The sequence below is a fragment of the Artemia sp. Qi Xiang Cuo genome, chromosome 3 (genome assembly GCF_049724085.1).
Source record: "Artemia sp. Qi Xiang Cuo chromosome 3, ASM4972408v1, whole genome shotgun sequence".
Classification (NCBI taxonomy): Eukaryota; Metazoa; Arthropoda; class Branchiopoda; order Anostraca; family Artemiidae; genus Artemia; species Artemia sp. Qi Xiang Cuo.
Window position 1 is genome coordinate 29,626,195 of NC_142796.1, and position 21,012 is coordinate 29,647,206.

A 21,012-nucleotide genomic window follows, 5' to 3' on the forward strand; every position below is an offset into this window, starting at 1 on the left:
ACTGACAAAACGAATCGAACGTCATTTTCTTTGCGTATTTTTCATATCTTTATGTTATTTCTTATATGTTTTAACTGTTCGGTCAAGTTTTTTTATTATTCCCATTCATAAAGGCTCCAGGACGTGAAGCCAAAATGCTTTCTTAGTTTTATATTTTTATTTACATATTTTAATACAATTTATATTTTCTGCTGTCTTAGTTAAAAGTTTTACTCATTATTGTAATTTCCATTTCATCTTAATTATAATTGGAAGTTTGCACATATCCACCGCGTCTATTTTATTTGAAACTTTTCTTCAAGAAAGGAAGACTCTAAGTGTATAAGTGAACAAATCAAGTGTTTAAGGGAATAAATGCTGTTTTCTAGGGAAAATCAAATATTTTGTGAATCCCGGAAGACCGTTTCCAGGGCTAAGCCTGGAAGACGTCTGAACTTACCGTAACATAACATTGTGGCAACGGAACTAAATTCTGCACAAAAGAAATACAACAACAAGGTTAACTTGGTCAGTCCACGTTATTACTTCCTTCTCAAGGGATGACGGATATGTGCATAAAAAAAACAGGGAGGGTCTACGGACCTCCTGGAAGGCTGGGTCTACGTACTTGAACTCTAACAATGAATAAGAAGCAAAATACACTTCTAGTTAATAACGAAAAAGAAAAGAAATACTAGTCCTACCTCTCTTGGCAAAATTATCTTCGACTCATCAAATAAAAAGTGTTGATGCAAGCCTAGTTCAGTAGTCACAGTGAATGTGTGATCCTTTCAAAGGCCTGAATTTTGTTCAATAAGGTTTTCCTCGTAATTGATGGGTTTAAAGGGGAGGGCGCGGAGGGGGGCTAGATTAATCAAAATTGCTAATAAGTAATAAAGAATAATTATTTATCTTAGATACCGGCTGGAAATACCATTCAATCGCTTTTTCTTTTTTTAATGTAATCTATATATGTTACCGTTAATGTCCGAAATTGGTGAATGTCGACATTCACCGGTGAATGTCCAAAATACTTTTTTTTTTCTCCTTGGATTTAGTCAACGTTGTCAGTCAACTTTTTCAATTTTATGCAAGGTTTGATGATGACAAGTTAGGTTAGATTGGGTTTGATTTCTAACCCATTTATAATATGTATAACCTAATTTAACCTAACCTAACCTAATTTTAAATTTTATCATCAAAGCTTGAATAAGACAAAGCCTGCACTAAGATTCGCAATTCGCTAAGCTCGTCAAGTTCGATTCTAGGATCTTTATTGTTATTGATGTTATGTTTATTTTTATTCCACTAACTTTATTGATTGACAGCTAATTGAATCCAAGCAAAGAAAAAGGAATTTTGGACATTCACTAGTGAATGTCGATATTAACCATATTTTGGACATACACAGTATGATACGAGTACATATAGCTAAAAATCCTAAAAATAATTCCTAAGCTTCATGAAGAAAAAAACAAATTTCTTTATTGTTCTAAGACGGCACTGGAGCAGCGCCCCAAAACACTTTAGAATCTGCTGGTGCAATGTCGTGAGCTTTTGCAAAGCTTGTCAAATCTTTTTTCATGGCATAAGCATCTTCCCCATCTGCGTAGTACTTGGGCTCAATTTCTGATACCCTGAAATATAAGGTGAGTTAAAAACATGGGTATTCAAATCAAAGAACAAACTAACAGAAACTCTTTTTATTATAAAGAAAGAAAAAAAAATAAACAATTATTTTTACTACCTTTATGGTTAGAATAAAAAATTATGAACATCTAGCCCTAGGCTTACACCCGCTATTTTCACACAAGAATGCCCTTTTTTTGGGTTTTGCACCTGATTCGTTATCGCAAGTCTTGCTCTTTGCGTGGCTAAGTTTGCATTCAAACGGATAAGTTTGCATAAATTTAGTGTCGCTAACTTTACGTTTTGCGCATTGAAAAAAAAAAACAACTAAAAACACAAAAAAACACCGCCTTACCAACCCATGCAAGAAAAAATTAAATTACTGAAAAATTTGACCACATTCTAGTGCATCTCCATCATGCGAATTAGCCCTAGTTAGCCCATCTTTCCCACCATTATCACTGTTACACAACTTTTATAGCTGATTCATGTCATCAAAGACAAATTTTATGAGAAAAACTAAAAAAATTGATTTTTCGCTTGCGAAAAATTAATTTCCTTCTCAATATTTGCAAAAAAGTGTAAACATTTAGTCATAAAAATTTGACCGACAACGCAAAAACCTGTTTTCTGCGGACAGTGAAAATTGTAAAGCTAAATAAATTGAACCGTAGGTATTCGACGTGTAAGAATATTCAATATAAGTTCAAAATTTTTTGAATTCAGGACCTGACAGGCTGTATTCAGTTTAGTTCTATTACAAGGCTACGGATAAATTGACCATATTCCATCAATATTATAGATGGTGTAGTGTGTTTGCAAAAAAGTGTAAGCATTTAGTCATAAAAATTTGACCGACAACGCAAAAACCTGTTTTCTGCGGATAATGAGAATTTCAAAGCTAAATAAATCCCACCGTAGGTATTCGACGTGTAAGAATATTCAATTTAAGTTCAAATTTTTTAAACTTAGGACCTGACAGGCTATATTCAGTTTAGTTTTATTACCAGGCTACGGATAAAATTACTTTTTTCCATCAATATTATAGACGGTGTAGTGTTTTGATGTAAAAATGACAGCATTGCTCCTGTTCCACGTAGCATATTACTTTATTTGCCCCACCCCCTGAATTGAAGTATTTCAAGATATTGAATTGAAGTTATCAAGTATTTTGCAGTAGGTTGCATAGATTGAAGACATGGTTAATTGTAGACAGAGAAAAGCCAAGACAGATAGTCCAAGTAATTGAGAGGCAAATGTTTAAATGGCTAGGGCACGGGTAAATGGCAGGAGTATGCATGACTCTCTTATTGGACATATACTTGTTTGTTAGTTTCTGGAAAGGCATGCCTGCCTAGAGTCTCAGGCAAATGATTGGCAAAAATTAGTTATTAGACAAAATCACCCTATACAACTAATGAAAACAGATCGAGATTATTGAAGTTTTGTACTTACGAAAAACACAATGTATGCATATAGAGATTAAGGGCAGCCCGGTTACTCTTGCGCACATGCAGCGACACATATCTGGCGTTAAAGACTTCTATCATCGCTTTCGAAGCCTGGTCCATAAGCTTCTGTGCTAACCCCAGTCGCCTAAAATATTGCCAAGGTCGTAAGAAAAACAAAATACAAAGTCATAAAAGAATTAAACATCGCCAAAAAGTCCGCTAACAAGAGCACCAAACAAGCATCAAAACTTAAAAATAACAAGAAAAATATATGAAGGTATAAAAGTAGTTGATATCATGTAAGAAGAGTCTGAAAACTTTGGAAGAAAACTTAAACCATGATTTGCTTTGACTCTGCAATTTATTGCAAAATGAAATTTCAGCTTAACCTTGTTTTGTTAACGTTGATGTGAATACGCAGTAACATAATGAATAATATTACACTAGAAAGGCCGGTTTGCTGCTCTATAGGTATTTTTAGTAGGAATTCGTATTAGTATCTTTACTCCATATTCAAGTAAATAATTTTTTCAAATGGAAATAATAGCGACAATAAAACTTAAAATGAGCAAAAATAGTCATACGTATCAGTGAGGAGGGGATGTTCATCTCCACTCTTACACTAGGTTTTACTAGTGCCTTGCTTGAAGCATTTTGGAATGCAGCTAGAGGCATCTGACGTTATCACTTACTGATCACTTTTCAAAATGTTTTACTAAAATTTCAATTCTGTATTGCTTATAAAAACCAACATATCTTTCAATATTAGAAGCATTGAGTCCCCTCAATGCTTGGGGAGATTTTTTTACCGCGTCACTCTTCCATTTGTTCTTGTATTTGCGTCGCATTTGTTCTTTTGAAGTACTAGGGGGAAAAAGCCAAGTCTCAGGATAAATGCCTTGAATATAGAATAATGTCTATTCAGTGGTAGTACAATATTCAAGGTTATCCAAAATATGAGGAGGTTCACGCCTGTCCGCTCATTCTTTACACTAAAGTTTGGCTTTAGCATAACAATTGTTCCAGAAAAAGAACTAATTTAGGTATACATATCTGTTTTACATATAAAGATAATGTTTTCCTAAATAAGAGAGTCGCTAAGTTTGACTTTTTATCTGAATGCTTTCGTTTTCTCATTAATTGATCCCTCTCTACCCTCTTGTCGTTCAATTAATCTCTTCTATAACAAGGCGGCTAATTAATTAAGCAGTACTGCTTTATGCAAATCGGCGCGTATAAATTTGATTAATCCAGTTTCGGATACCTTAATATAAGCTTCGACTTGATTTTTATTCACTCTTGTATCAGAAAATATCGTCAAAGCAAGGACTGAATAATGAACCAACAAGGAAAATAATCTTCGCAAATTATGAATAATAAACCCTAAAGACCGTAAAAAAAACAAAAAAACATAAGACTTTATTCGAAAATTTTCGATAAAACTGACCAGATTTTCGACTCAGAAAGGAGCGAAAAAAACTAAAATGAACCGAAAAAGTTGGATTGCACCGAAAAATTTCCAAATGTACCTCATTGCATCAGAACCTCTAAATTGTAAATTCGACCTCGAAATAGAAGAAATCGGTACTTCTCCGCGGTTGAATCTCTTGTGGTACTTAAAAAGGTCACTATAGCTTTGAATTTCCATTCGAGCGAGTAATTTACGATCATTAGTTCGATATAGCTACCACTGAGAAAAAGAAAAAAACAGCAAGCAATTGAGAACTTATTTCTCAAAAAGATAATGGAGCATTTGCCATTTTTCTATATAGTAGCTATAGAAATCTTGAATAACATTGTACAGTTTTCATCAACATATCCCTTAACATAAAATCATGCGGATTTTCATAAACAAATAACTATTGATGAGAAAATCTTAAATTGACGCATGTTGCATTTTTAACTCGATAGAAATTCTACAATCTTAACTAAAATTGTTTTTCTCTGCCACAAAATAACAGGGTACGTCGTGAGGTTGCCGTGGCACGAATATTTGGTATTTGAAAAGGGCATTAGGGCTTTAGAATTATGCTCGTATGAACCGTCTACCTAATGAGCCACGCACATTAGTTTACTAAGACCCCCCCCCCCTTACCCCAGTAAGACCCCCCCCACCCCAGAAAACAACAACAAACAAACAAATAAATATGCATCCATAACCGTAACCATCCTTCTCAGTACAACTTTGATCCAGAGCTCGATGGTAATAGTCTCAAAAAAAGATGTCTAGCAAAACGTTTAAATTATAAGCTATAAATCTTTTATCCTTGACGGTATGTAAAGCAAAAGTTAAAAAAGACACAAATAAATAAATACATCTAATTCTTATTTGAGTCTCAATGAGTGACGCTAGAAAGCTTTGTAAAGTCTAAATTTTTTCCACCAATGGTAAAGCTCTAATACATAAGCAATATGATAAAACGAATCTCACAAACACTCAGTACAAGGGTTTATTTATTCGCAATTACTTTATCATTCACAATTTATGTGTTCAGTGTCAAGATTGGGTCAGTGTGTGAGTTGAAAAAAAATTGTAAGTTTTGAAGCCCTTCATTTTACTTAAAAGCTCTTTTTGTGTTTGAATATTTAACACAGTATATAAATTATAGGCAGTATGATCTTTCCCTATCTCAACCATTATAAAAACCCGGACCGAGGTGCCAGTACTCCAGAGAACGTAGAAACGTAAGCGACATTAGATCTTTTCACGGGTAGACAAGGCAGATTTCCCTTGAACGCGAAACTTGGCTTCAACGTTGGAACACTAAATTTTGAAGAAACTGATTTTAAATTAATTTATTCCAACACATGCATGAAAATTGGTAATTAGTAGTGCAATGTTATTATTAAATGTTTTTAGGAATTAAAAGTAGGTTTCGAAGTCTCAAGTTGGTTTCAAAGGCATTTTGAGAAAGTTTCTGCCAAAATACGTGTTCCAGGGTAATTGGACCGCTGATGGCAGATCAAATGAGACGAGCTGTTTGTACGCGCTAATGCAAGAATAAGTGGGAGGAGCTGTTTGTTCGCACCGAGAATAAAGAGCCAGAAATTATCTGCGGTAAAACTTACTGCTATATCTTCATACTGTGATATTTAACTAGAGTGTTTGAGACTAATGTGCATGAGTACTAGACAAGGAATTCGTAATAAATTAGAAAACTGGTTAGGAGAATTACCATGTCTGCATTTTCAATTCCCCATGTTTGTCCTTCTATATGGGAGTCCCTTCCTTAGGATATTATCCAACAAATTATGTGCCTGCTTTCCGGCGGTCACTGAAGGACTATTGTTTTGGTATTTATGATTTATTACTCTATTTTGCACAGAGCAGGGTTTCAAGTGGTGATTTTCTCTATCTATTTTTAGAATTTATTTTATGTGATGCTTACTGAAATTTGTTTTTGCTGTGCTATGATTTTGCCAAATAAATTTATTGTCTCTGAAAATATGGTATTGAACTATTTTTTAATTCCCTATGTTACTTTCTTGATATGTATATGTAAACTTTTCCTGAATGTCCTAAAACTAACATTCATTTGATTCATCCCTCTCACCTCCCCTAAGCATGTCAAACTAAAACAGATTTGCTAATAATTCAAAACTCGAGAACAGGAGATAGCAAAGAGCATAATAAGGCAAGCTTTTTTTTATACTGACTAAACATAAAATCAGCACTATTTGGAAATAGCATCTCAAAATTAGTATTGAACCCCAAAAATAGAACTTAAGAAAAACAGGTAAGTGTTAGGCTCCTGCTACATAAGAAGTCCTATAGCCTAATTTTCTTTTTGTAAAGAACTCTTACTTGATCATGATTATGCTACATGCAGAGCTGCCTCTTCAGCCCCGTCCATCTAACACTAATGCCATTATAAACACTAGTTCTCTGTTGCTTCATCAGCATGCGTGACACTACGTTTATAGCAAACGGTAGCATAGTTATATCCCATGATACATAATTTCTCGAAATTTACAGCTCAAATCGTTTTTACCAATCTTGAAGAATGTTCACGGATTGCCCTTTTTCTTCTTTTCTACAAAACAACCACTATTTTCAAAACTATATCTCACAGAAATCTAGCATTATTTAGGACTCTAAAAAGCAGCTTATCAAGAAGAAAAATTAACAATATCTGATATATCCATCAGAATGTAGTTACTCACCTATGGGATCGCTTAACAGCTAGAGATGTGATATGACCATGTGGATCATCGTCGCTATCTTCTTCCATCTTTGCTAATACATACCTAAATTTTAAAACAAAAATATAAAAAATTGAAAATGTGCTAACGTCCTTTCAAACAGATTAACCTTGCCACTCTATAACACAAACCACTAATCTTAAGTAAAAAAATGGTCTATGATTGACCAGCTAAAAATGATCCAACAAGCAGAAACACTCATACATTCTTACTGACCTCGCGTGAACCATTATAATAGGTCACCTTAGCCAAATTAAAACCCCAGTCCATGAGAAGAATTTAGTCTACTTAAAAAGCAGTTCAAATTACAGCTAGTGGAGTTTGCAAGTTTAGCTAATTTTTAGTGCAAAAATTAACGGCGTATTTGAGACTTTTCCGAAAATGGACTATTCTATTCCAAATAATCCTCTAGTGAGTTTTATTCATCGGAAGTACACCTGGAGGCGAATTGAAACTAAGGTGGGGGGGGGGGCAACAGGCTGAAAGACTACCTCATACAACTGCATATACGGTACAGCTTATCATTTTTCAGTAAAAATAAAATGTGGTACTAACATTTTCTTCCCTTATTTAATAAAAAAAAATGCCGGCCCGTTGAAGACCAAAACACATAAAAATTTGACAACTTTTTAATACCAGGAAAAAATATTTTTTTTTTTTTTTTTTAGCAAAAGAACCATTTTCCAAACCTCTGCCTCCCTCCGGACATTTTTTGCCCTACTTATAAGAAGAATCATCAAACAGCTGCGCATTTCTTGTTTTGGGTATGACAGCATTTTGAAATTTTCCAATCATAGCTTTCATGGATGTAACAATTTAGCCAGGAACCATTGTTTCCCTAAACTAACGTTCGGTGCCGTTTATTCGGCAGTACCCCACCTCCCCCTTTTTCTTGATTTTTATTTTATTAGTTAATTTGCTTGTCCCTTTTTTGCAGTTTTTTTTATCACCCTCCCTCCCTTTCTAGATCTATATTTGCAGCTATTATGCAGAAATGTTTAGTAATATTTTGGTAATAATAACAATACTAGTAATGATACTGACCAAATTATTAGGCTTACTATAATCGATTTGCATTATTCAGTATATTATATTAAACCATATACACGTTATAGAACCCAGGAATCTAATTATTAGAAAAAAAAGTTTAGAATTCATAACTACAATGAAGTGTGAATACAGATGCTAAGCGAGGGTTGAAAAACAGAAAAGCAGCAGCACTGAAAACAGAAAATCATGATAAATTTCTGTTCGTTTTGGGTTTTAATTATTCTTTAATAGTAAAAGATGTTTTTTTTAAGCTTGATTTGCATATTCAATTGAAATTTTACTCGTTCTAAGATTTATTTATTCATTTATATTAGTACCTGTTGTATATTTGCTTGCTATGATTGTTTATTTAATTTCTCTTCGTTTTGGGTTTTAATTATTCTTTAATAGTAAAATATTTTTGTTATTAAATTATTCACCGATGATTACTTCTACTGCAAAGACGTTAAGTGGATGTGCAGTAGCAGTCCTTTACTGTTCGATGGTCATATGCTACCTTGTTGTCTATACCATCGTAAGGTGTATATAACACTGACATTGGTCTAAACCATCTACACTGTCGTGAAATGTATATAAAACCGTCATAAACTGCCATATGGCACCAAAAATGGCAATACTTCGTGCCACATCTAGATTAGCTCAAAGTTTAAAATTGCGTTGAAATTTAATGTTTATGTGCATGTTTTACTTTTTGGAAAGGCTGGGAAAAAGGAAAAGGTTATTATCATAATCTTCATGGTTGAAGATCCCAATTCTGAGGTTTACATCCCCCATCCCCTTCCCATCCCCCTTACACAAAAAATTTGCTATCACGAGCGAATTGGCCAAATACTGACCGAAACTCGAAAAACGGAAGTTTGAAAACAGTAGATAAATCAAAGAAATTGTATATTTATCCTGATAGTCAATTTGATTTTGTTTATACTGTAAAAGACTGTTCAAGACACATGTAGTTTTCAGTAAAGCTCCAATGACGCAGTAGGTTTTAGATTTTTACAGTGAGAGAAGGAAGCGATATCCAAACTCTTGTTCGTAGTGTTTTGTTCATTCAAGCTTGATTTGCATATTCAATTTAAGTTTCACTCGTTTTAAGATTTATTTATTCATTTATATCAGTATCTATTGTATGTTTGTTTGCATTGATTGTTTATTTAATTTCTGTTCATTTTGGGTTTAATTAATTTTATACATCAATAGCAAAATATATATTTTCTTTTTAAGCTTGATTTGCATATTCAATTTAAGTATTACTCGTTTTGATATTTATTTATTCATTTACATTATTACTTGTTGTATGTTTTTTTCGCTATGATTTTTTATTTAATTTCTATTCGTTTTGAGTTTCACTTATTCTTTAATAATAATTTCTTGTCATTTTGAGTTTGAATTTTAACAGGTATTTGTATCTGCTGATCTTAAGTTTAAAATGGCCTTTACTTTTCTTTGGAAAACTTCTTTTTGGTATTTTTTTTTTAATTAATTACCCAAAATAGCTAGGAATGTTATCAACACAAGGGGCTAGGTGATTAACTAGGCTAGACTTTGAAAACGGTGCTGATTTTTAAGTCAAGTGAAAAATGAGTAAAAAAAAGAAACATTTGGAAATAAGCCTTTATAAAGCCACAAAAAATCAATCACCCAACGATGTGACCTCGTTCATCTTCAGCAACGTAGCTCACTTGAGGCCAAGAGAGATCATGGTAGAAATAATACTTCATTTGATAGTTCTCAGGCAAGCAGAGAAGGTTACAATGCTGCATATTCATAAGATCTTCTGGCTGAAAAGGAGAGAGATTTTAGTAACATTTAAGCAAGGGCACCAACTAACGGGGGGCAGTTGCCTCACCTAGATCTCATTGCCTCTCCCCCCAGATTTTGAAAAATATTTTTTTTTGTATCTCCATCTTAAACAATCTAAAAATCCTTACCCTCCCCCCACATTCTCGTGAGTTCACGCCTCTGTATTTAAGAAACCAAAGTAAAGGCTTGTTGATATTAACGAGCAGAACGAATGAGTTGTCTACTTTTTAATCAAACAGTTGGTGGTAACGAACTTCAGTATAGAGGGACTTGGGGTAATATTAGCCGGAATTCTACAAAAAGGAGTTTGATATCAATGTACCCATCCTAGCCACTAGAAGCTACGAGCCTGAGAAAGAAATGACGACGAAGATTACACACTCTCTCTCCATAATACAGGCAATACAGAGAATATATTAATGAGATTTTAAAAACACTGTACAAGAAAAACTAATCGAATATTTCGGCTACATGTCTAATAGCCGTCCTCAGCAAAAAAAAAAGAGTAGAATAAATATAAATTCAACTTACGATAAAAACGAGAAAATTGAAACTAAAACCACTAATAAAGCAGCCGTGACGTCATTATCAACATTTGTTTCTATTTTTTCTGCTTGAGAATTAAAGGTTGGAATTCAATTTAAGTTCTAGACAAAGTTTCAATTTTCCATCCGGGGTAGTTCTGTACAATACATTTTAAACAAAGTTTATATTACAGACCATCAGGTGGGTGGGGAGGAGTAATACATTTCACATGAATTGAAAATCTGTGTAGTCTTTGATTTTCCATAGAGCTCTGTCCCCATCTTGTAGACACCCTTGAACATACATCTAAAGAAAGAATATCTCCTTACATTATAATTTGCTGCAATTGTTTAAATTAATTCAAGGTCATTTATTAAAAAGAATTATGCTTTATTGTCTAAAACATAAAATATAAAACAAAGGACATCACGAGTCAAAACAACCAGATTTGTTCCCTTGATTTCTTTTATTTGACCTTCCATTGGTCCTTGTATTTTAGTCGAAGCTCCTAGTTGATCCAACAACGTTTCTACTAAAATCTATCCATGAACAATAGGTAATTTACATAATTCAGAGCCATTGCCCCTAGAGCTATGGAAGTGATGTCGACTCCGGCATATGTCGGCAGTGATGTTGGCATACTTACTAGACCTCTTGACATTTTTATAAAGTAGCTACTTCGAAATTCTGGTCAGATATCATGGGGGTTACGGGGGCGGGAGGTAGGAGAAAAGGGCGCGAAAGCAAGACCGGAAACCCTGCAATCGCTTTTGCCCCTAAAAAAGCGTAAGAGTTTCTAATTTCCAATCGAATAAGTTCTCTCCCATGTTTTACAACTATCCATTCCATATAAAGTGGTCAGGGAAAATAGTTTTTTGCCCTTTGTCAGGCTTTGCTTTGAGGGGTACCAATATTCTTTTTTCTATTCTTCCTTTTGCATGTGGGTTTCCTTAGCCAAAGGATTTAAGAATATATTTCAAGCCAATCTGATTTTGTTTTCTTTTTTGGAGGGGGGGGGGCTGTTCCAAAACATATTTTTTTGTAAATTATGCTTTGGTCCAAGGAATTGTTGCTAAAAGTTTCAAACTTAACAGGGACAAAAAGTTCTTTGGCCCATTTCCAGGCCCCATTCCCTCTCACAAAAGTATGGAGTCATTTTGAAACAGAGAAAAATTTCAGAAAACTTTGACCCATTGAACACCCATGGTCAAATATACCCCTCCTTTGCCTACTCTAAAGCCCATCCAAAAGCAATTGGCAATTTATATTATTTACAGCCCATGTCCCAGAGACTGGGGGGCCATCTCATCCCTGCAGGCATATTTATTGGAAGTTCCGATTTTCCTGAACAAAATGGCTTTGGGGGATTACAAGAAAAAGGGTCAGGTACCTTAAAGGGGCAAGGAAGGGGGACTGGTTGCCCTCCAATCACTTTTGGCTCTCAAAAGGGGCAATAGAACTTTCGATTTCCGATTGAATGAGCCCTCCCCCAAGCTTCTACAACCATTCCTTCAATATGAAGTGGCAATGAAATAAAAATGATTTAGTTAACAATATCCTATACGGAAGGTAGAAGGGGTTATTCAAAAGGTCAAGAGCTTCTACAGCAAAACTATTGTCTTGCCATTACGTTAGTCAGCAATAGCATTAAAGAGGATAACATACCTTTGCGTTCCTGATATTCATCCTGGCTACAAATTGGTTCTCCTAACCTACAAATAAAAATATTTCACTTACAAACATATAATATTTATTTGAACAACAGAAAATCAAACCCTAAACATAAATACAGTACAAATTTAAAATATTCAAACAATGGATGATAATAATGACCTATTTCACTTATTTTGGACTTTTAGCATCTTCTTGAGAAGGTTTTAATTTTTCATTGTCAGCCTGAAGTCTCATTTGGCGATTGGCTTCAAGTATTTCTTTGAGCTGTGAAGCAAGATTATCATTTTTCGATTCTATGTTATCAAGAGCCGAGTTTAAAGCATCTAATTGCGAATTTAACGATTGAACTTCGTCTGCTGCTATTTCTAAGCTGCAATTCTCATCGCCAATGCAATCAGTCGGCTTAGATGCTGTCATACTCCACGTCTTTGTTATTTTGGTCTTAACAACTTTCTAGAATACAAAAAAAATAGGTCAGAAATATACTAGACCAATAAAGGTTTAAATATTATAATAGGTAGATACTGGAATGCAGTATATAGTGGGTTTAAGTGGGTTTCATATCATCCTGACTCACAAAAAAAACACCAGTAAACTGCTTGATATACTCGTACATATATCTGTCATTTTGGGATGTTACAATTAGCCTACTGTTTTTGTAAAAACGTTTGAAAGTTTAGACTGCCCTCATAAACATTTAGTGGGATATTTTTATTCAATTTTTGCATGTTTACAGCAGCAAATGAAATCGCCCTTGTTAGTTACCATATACAGGCAAAAAACCTCATCAGTTAAGAAATTATTACGAAAATTGTCTCTTGATAGCCTATGATGCATTTTGGTGAACAAAAAAATGGTCTGTAGTAGGACGTGTCCTGGAACATACCACCACAATTTTTGTAATATTTCTTCAACTATCCTCATAATTTAGAAGTGTACCTTGCGAGGGGCATGTGATCAACACCACAGAGAAAGGAGATGCAAATGCACATTAATTTTATGGTTTGTAGACTTACAAAATCAATATTTTTTTACAGCAGCTTTTGTTTTAAGAAATAATAATCTTCTGAAAAATTTCATTAAAGCCAATGTTTAGAAGTTTTTCTTAAACTTCCAAATTATCCAAATATAGAAAAGTATTGCTTGGCAGCTTGAATTGTTAAGTTCAAAACTTTGATAAGATGAGTGTGAAAACCATGCATGCCAATCCTAAAGTATTTTGGAAGAAAGGTATGGTAAAACATTTGTTGAGAATTTACATCTGTTGACTTGCACTTGTATCACAATAGTCAGAACTGGTTGAGTAAGTGGACAGTGCAGAGTAAGTAGATAGCATTTACCCTCCTATTAATTTTGCATCTCAAAGACGTTCCTACTCCACATGCTCTTGGGTGTCTGTCTTGTTGTCTTGAAGTCTTCTGTCTTATTGAAATTCCAATTCTTAGAACCTTTAGGCCCATACACCTTTGAAATCTTGGGATATGCATATATTTTCTTAATAATCGCATCCTTCAATTATTACTTTCTTTACATAATTTTTATTATTTATTAATTGAGACTATAAAAATTTAGCTTAGGAACCTACCAAAGAATTTTGGGTAAGACCATAGAAATAATGGTACAATATGAAAAAAAAATTCAGCAGTATCTTGAAAAATAAAAAAAGGAGTGATGTTAAAAGAGTTGCATTCAAATTCAAGAAAAGAATACTATAAACCCAGCCCCTAAAGACTGCTTGAGGATTATGTTCTAGAAAATTTTTGTGAGTTATGAAACTATATATTCATTACTGACAGTTTTCACACCATCAATTCAGATTGGACACTTGTACAATGAATGCCCAGTTTGTCTACATGAATCAAGCACTACTAATGGGGGAGTGGAGAAGAGTTAGTAAAGATCCATCCTTGAATTCCCTATTGCACACAACTTGTGACTCTATCAACATTTAAAGTACCTCTATCAACTCTATCAGACTTCATCATCAGCTACCTCAAGATTATTAAAACTTTATGTGAGAACTACAGCCTAAATAGATTTATTTTTTTTTTAGCATAGTCTGCTCCCTAATTTAAGAATGTCATCTTGTTCTTGGAGGCATCAGAATAAAGTATTACAAAGATTGATTTTATTATTCACAAGGAATAAGCTAAAGAGGACAAATTTAGCATATAAACACAAGAGGGATAATTATATGGATTGTTAAACAGACCTCTTATGTGTTTAGTCACCCATTTCTGCACTTACTCAAAGGGTTCCTTACCTGATTTATTGGAGGGGGCTACAATAATTTCAAATCCAAGAGCAGGACAAACAAGAGTTTTGAGTAACTTGGAAATCAGTGAGGAGTAAAACTTCCAAAGAGTCTATTTACAAAGTTCATATAATTTTTTTAAACAAGAGAGTACTCATGTTGAGGGTTTTGGGACCAAAATTAAAGACCTATCCTCATGGAAAATTCAATCAGCTAAACACTTTCCCATTTAGTAAAATCAACCTTGACAGCTTGTGCTGAAAATTTAATTTTATTTTTCATATTATGTTTGGGTAATTACTAAAAGCCAGTAGATATAAAAATTACCTTTCACATGAACTCTAATACATCCCTCTATGCATCCTACACAAACACAAAAAAGGTTTTTTTGTTGCTCAAGACAAGAGACTTTAGTCAAGACAAGGGAAAACCTAATGGGTTTTCAGCTACGGAAATTCCAATGATGCAGTTTAATTTTGATCTGAAACAATAATTGTGGAAATTCATACTCTTTTTTGAAATTTATTAAAGAACTCCATTAAGAACTCCTTCATCTTTAAGAACTCCATTAAACAAAAAATTAGCAAAAATAAAATCAAATAATCTACCAAGCGTGAAACTACCACAAATCAGCATCAACAAATAAATGAAACAAACAGAAATTACAATAAATAACCAAATCAACCTCCAAAGGAGCAGAAATTAACATAAGTTGGGCTCAAAACCCCTATGCCTTCCCAAGGCCAGAACATAATTTGCACTTAACTGAAAAAAATATAAACTTTTTTACTTTTATAACTTTAACAAATCAAATAGTATTAACATTTTGATTACTAAACATCAGTATGTATGTATATTAAGCTGACAACGCACATTCATTTGTATTTTTTTCAGTAAAGTGCACATTATGATCTGGCCTTGGGAAGGCAGAGGGGTAATGAGCCTATGTTATATATATATATATATATATATATATATATATATATATATATATATATATATATATATATATATATATATATATATATATATATATATATATATATATATAGTAGAAGTCTAGATTTGGGGCTGTTGAGTTGGAAACACGTTAAGAAAACAATTCTTACTTAGTATGCAGAATAATTGTAGTTAGCACAGTTTGACTGCAATTCCCTTATACTTTACCAACAACTGCCCCCCCCCCTCTTCTAATGTGCAAATATACAGCCCAAATTAAATATTTCCAAAACATTTTGCCATGCAAATATTTTTTTTTCAACCTGTGTACCCATAAGTTGAATCAACATTGCCAAGATCAAGAAAGAGAAAAACACATGGGAAAGAAACAACTTGGGCACATTAGAGGGAGAAAGAATGAAGTATAGTGGAATGGCAATCAAATTGTTAAACTACAATTATTCTGCACATTATTTTTTTATTTTAATCAGAAATGGAATAAGCCATAGGCTTTCCTCATATAACACAATTTACATACTGTGAGCAATACTTATAAACAATGAAAAAAATATAAACTTCCTAGTAATAATAATAATAATTATAAAAAAAAAACAAAAAAAAAACAAAGATACCCTATAACAAATATACACTTCATGGTCCTAAGTACTGCGTTCTGTAAAAAGAGGACCCAACTAATGCTGTTTTGAAAGCTGCAAAATCATTCACCAGAACTACATGCTGGGTAATGTATTCCATGATTTTACTGAAGGATTTGCAAAGGAACTATGTCCAACTTTCCTTCATACCCTTGGCTGGTACAGCTTTAAAGAGTTGTGCTGAGTAGATAGATAATGACTAAACTCAAATAAATCTTCGAAAGACACGTGGTCAATATCCTTTATGATACAGAAAGTGTTGACAAGGTCCACTCTGTCCCTTCTGAATTACAGAGATGGTAAGCTCAGGCTACTCAACTCATAAGGTAGGTATTTCAGATAGGGGACAAGTTTGGATGCTCATCTTTGCACTTTTTCAATCAACTGTGCATCAGATTTTCTAGTTGGATACAACACAGATGAGCAGTATTCAACAACAGGGTGAACCATTGTCTTATACAATGTGGTAAAACTTTACAGATTAAACCTTCTGAATGCTCTTATGCTGCAAAGCAAACCATAGTTTGCTTTATGCAAAACAGCTGATGCTTGCTTATCAAACTTCAGCTGATCATCAAAAATAATACCAAGACCCCAAATAGAGTTAACAGGGCATACCAACACATCACCAATGAAGTACTGGTATGCCACATCTTTTGTGAAGTAATGCATTATATGACATTTATTCTGGTTACCAAGTATAGAATTTCAATTACACTATTCAAACAATGGTTCTAAATTTCCCTGCAGAAGAGTCACATCAACCAGGGAGGTGACACCTGTGTATAGATTTACATCATCTGCAAATAATTTAACATGTGCTGTGTTGGGTTACCTGTGGCAAATCCTTAATAAATAAACAGAATAAAACTGGTCCCAGGCAGCTACCCTGAGGGACCCCACTTAGAACTCTACACCCTTCAGATAGTGCCTCACCAGCCTTCCCTTTCTGTGACCAATTAGTTAGGTAATCAATAATCCAAGTCATGCTTCTATATCCAATCCCACACCTTTGATATTTTTCCACCAGCAAAGATATTGAAACCTTGTCAAATGCCTTGCAAAAATCAATATAAATACAATCAAACTTTAGACCTGAATTAGCCACCATTTGAAAATCTTTGAATACTTCCATTAACTGCATGTTACACAATAAATTTTTCTGAAAAGCGTGCTGTGCAATATTCCACAAGTTATCTTTTGCAAAATATTTTTGGATCCAATACACAATTACTTTTTCCATAATTCTAAAAAAAAATCAATATCTTTGAGATAGGGTGATAACTCACAAAATCCAACTTTGGTCCACCCTTATGAAGTGGTTTTATGACAGCTTTTTTTACACAGCAGGGCACTTACCAGACTCCAAACAAAGATTAAAAAGAAATGCTAGTGGAGCCACCAAAGAAAAAGCCAGTTCTCATATAATAACATTTGAGACACCATCTATTTCAGGGGATTTGTCAAAAAAAAGCTCACGCATAATTTTTTGGACGTGCTCAGATGCTACATCAGTCATTATATTGTGACTCATTCTGTAACACAAAAGCTTCTGGTGCTGGTGATATATTAGACCTCATATGGGAAGCAGGATTAACAAAAACAGATGAAAAAGTTTTGGTAAGAATTGCTGCTTGTCTCTTATCATCATCAGCAGTTTTGCCAGTGACCTAACCTTGCCAGCTAACCTGTCCAGACAAGATATTCCAGACCTAATGAGAGAAGATGGTAAAAAAAACATCAGAAACTAAAGAAACAGCAAATCTCTTTAAGTCCAGCTTTGGTGCCAATTTCTCTGCCCTACCCATAACCCACACACCAGTGCCATTAATACCAGAACCAATACTCATGCCAGTTGATTGTAAGAGGACATCAAAAATAGACTTAAAAAGCTAGATCCCCAAAGCTGCTGGATCAGACAGCATATGCCCAAGACTGTTAAACGAAATAGCTGAATATATACATTGCAAAACTGACCACAATAATGTTTGAAATGTCCATCAATTCCAAAATACTTCCAAATGATTAGTAGTAGTGGATTAAAGAATAATAAAGCTCCAGGTGCTGATAGGGTAGTAAATGAGTTTCTTAAATATGGTGGCTCTGAGGTTAGAAATAAGTTATTGAAGATTATGAATATGATTTTTGAAAAAGGGGAAGTACCTAATGATTTTAGGAAAACCTTAGTTAAGCCACTTTTTTGGAAAGCTGATAAGAGCGATTGTGATAAATACCGAGGTAATAGTCTGGTTTCTATTGGTGATAAATTATATTGTATTATGATACTTTTAGACAGAGAGATATCATAGAAAAAGCCTTTAAAAAAAAACAATGTAGTTTCAGGTAGGGTGGAGTATGTGTCGATCCAACCTTCACTATGAGGCTAATAATTGAGAAGTGCCTGAGTTTTCAAACACCTTTGGTCCTCAGTTTTATAGATTATGAGCAAGCGTTTGATTCAGTTTATAGAGGAGCATTAGTAAAGGTTTTATCCTTGTATGGTATACCAGACAAATACATTAAAGTGATTAGTACTATGTATGAGAATAACACTGCTGCGGTTAAGGTAGGAAATGAGGTTAGCAGCTGGTTTTGTATTAAATCAGGAGTTAAGCAGGGTTGTGTTCTATCCCCCTTTGTATGGATTATTTTGATGGACTTTGTTTTAAGGAGCACAGGAAAGGCAATGAGAGACCACGGAATCAAATGGGGAGGAAAAAGTCTCCTGGACTTGGATTATGCTGATGATTTAAGCATCCTAGATGAAAGTGTGAGCAAAATGAATGAAGTTTTAGAAGTTTTGCAAGTTCAGGGTGCTAGTATTGGTTTGAAAATTAATGTTAGGAAGACTAAGTCACTAAGGCTAGAAATAAGTGAAGATGAAAAGGTGACGTTGGGTAATGAAAAGATTGATCAAGTGGGCAGCTCCACTTACCTTAATAGTATTATTAGTAAAGATGGTGGGAGCAGTGAAAATGTTGAAAGTAGAACAGCCCAGGCTCAGGGTGTTTTTTCACAGTCAAAGAAAGTTTGGAAGAATAAGAAGATAAGTTTGCAAACTAAGATTAGAATCTTAGAAGCTACAGTGATGACAGTGGTCAAATATGGCTCTGAAGCATGGACGCTCCAAAAAGTGGATGAAGATTTGCTAGATGTTTTCCAGAGAAGTTGCTTAAGGATTGTTCTGGGTACCCGGCTGACTGACTATATTTCAAACAATAGGCTATACAAAAAATGTGGTTCAATACCGCTTTCTAGGTCTATAGTGAAAGAAAGGTTGAGGTGGCTAGGGCACGTTGTGCGGATAAAGGATGACAGATTGCCAAAGATTGTTCTTTTAGGCCAACCATCTAGGGCTAAATGAAAAGCAGGTTGTCCCCGTCTGAAGTGAGAGGATATCGTAAAGAAAGATTTAAGGGAAATAGAAATTTTCTGAGAGGGTGTAAAGAGTAAGGCTTTGAATATATTGGGATGGAGGAGGAGCTTGCGTAGCTGTGTTGACCTCAGGTGGCTTGGTGCTGTGATGAGCTGTTAGTGGTAGTAGTTGTTGACTAATATTTAACCAATACCCAAAAAGGGAGAAGAGACCATGTTAGCACTTATTGGCATATCAGTCTTACATCAGTAGTATATAAAGTACTTGAGAACATCATAAGCAAAGCACCAGTCTCCCACCTTGAAAAAAAATAAACTGCCTAACAAAAGCCAACATGGTTTTCAATAAGGACGTTCAGTTGATACTAACCTAAACAAGTCATATGATTTTGTGACTAGACTTTTAGATGTTGGTATACTGGTGGATAGACCAAGCCAAGCCTTTGACCAAGTGCAGCCTGAAATATTAATTTTGAAATTACAAGCATATGAAGTGCACAAAGATATAGTAGCTTAATGGAAGCCTTTCTAACTAGCAGGAATCAAAGGGTGTTGAAGTATGACTGTAATTGCAATACTGTTTTTTTCTGCATTGCAATTGATCAAGAACAGAGTACCTCAGGGGACCATCCTGGGTCTCATATTATTCAGCATGTACATCAACAACTGTACAACCAACTTGAAGAATTTTTTAATGCTATACAATTTGATATTGAGTCATTCAAATCATCAGTCCACAAGGAATGGTGCAACAAGCCCTGACAATTAGTTTGGGACTCACCTGATCAGCCAGCACACAATCTTCACTAACCAGTGACTACAGGATCATCCTATTGCTAGCAAGTGCTATTTAAGGTAATTTTAAGGTAATGATTGCAAGCTCCTAGGAATGGTCCAAGACAAAATAAAGCCATTGAATATCCAGGAAGATTTGAACCAGCTATTAAAATGGTGTAATGTCTAGAGCTCAAAGCCTCAAAATAAAAGTCATATCTTGAATAGCCTGTAATGGTAAAATTCTACTTTAGCAACTTTTGGCTATCTTGGAAAGGGGTTAGGTTAGGAAAATGAAACTGTCAGGGATGGATCTACAGGCTTAAGTTTGTCCTGGGAAGGTGTTTTGAAGTACCTACCTCCACTCCTTTACCCTCTAGAGGGTCCTGTCCTTTATACATCTTTTTGTTATAAAAGTGAAACCTTGCAAAACAGATCTTCCGCTTAGATGAAGTACAACAAAATTTCTAAGAAAGGTTTTTCATAACAGTTCAGAGATAACCAATAACCAGCAAAAAAATTACCTAGAATAATGAAATTTATGCAGTCAAAGACTAACTCTTTTTCTTTTTTGATCAAGTTGTTCGTCTCTTGTTTAAGCGCCGTTTTTATATGATCAATTTACAAAAGGAGTTCAAAGTGAACTTGAAAAACAAAATTGTGTCCTCGTTCTCCTTCAGGGTGGTTCGATGGAAGGATATTC

At 34.3% G+C, this 21,012-nt stretch overlaps 2 protein-coding genes across 3 annotated transcripts; both read right to left on the minus strand.

Annotated features, from left to right (window-relative positions):
• Nucleotides 1–1,447: 1,447 nt before the first annotated feature.
• On the minus strand, nucleotides 1,448–20,949 carry vnc (GNAT family N-acetyltransferase vnc). 2 transcript variants are annotated; one of them, XM_089086870.1, is made up of 6 exons: nucleotides 20,834–20,949; nucleotides 12,303–12,349; nucleotides 9,951–10,090; nucleotides 7,224–7,307; nucleotides 3,064–3,204; nucleotides 1,448–1,616 (listed from the first exon to the last, which is right to left on the minus strand). In XM_089086870.1, the coding sequence occupies exons 2-6, from the start codon at nucleotides 12,321–12,323 to the stop codon at nucleotides 1,472–1,474; spliced, it is 531 nt and encodes a 176-aa protein (XP_088942996.1). In that variant the 5' UTR covers nucleotides 12,324–12,349; nucleotides 20,834–20,949; the 3' UTR covers nucleotides 1,448–1,471. The 2 variants fall into 2 exon arrangements, with proteins under 2 accessions (XP_088942996.1, XP_088942997.1); XM_089086871.1 differs by lacking the exon at nucleotides 20,834–20,949 and adding an exon at nucleotides 19,906–19,929.
• On the minus strand, nucleotides 12,366–20,746 carry LOC148953976 (uncharacterized). Its single transcript, XM_089086872.1, has 2 exons — nucleotides 20,669–20,746; nucleotides 12,366–12,764 (listed from the first exon to the last, which is right to left on the minus strand). The coding sequence occupies exons 1-2, from the start codon at nucleotides 20,708–20,710 to the stop codon at nucleotides 12,480–12,482; spliced, it is 327 nt and encodes a 108-aa protein (XP_088942998.1). The 5' UTR covers nucleotides 20,711–20,746; the 3' UTR covers nucleotides 12,366–12,479.
• Nucleotides 20,950–21,012: the final 63 nt, after the last annotated feature.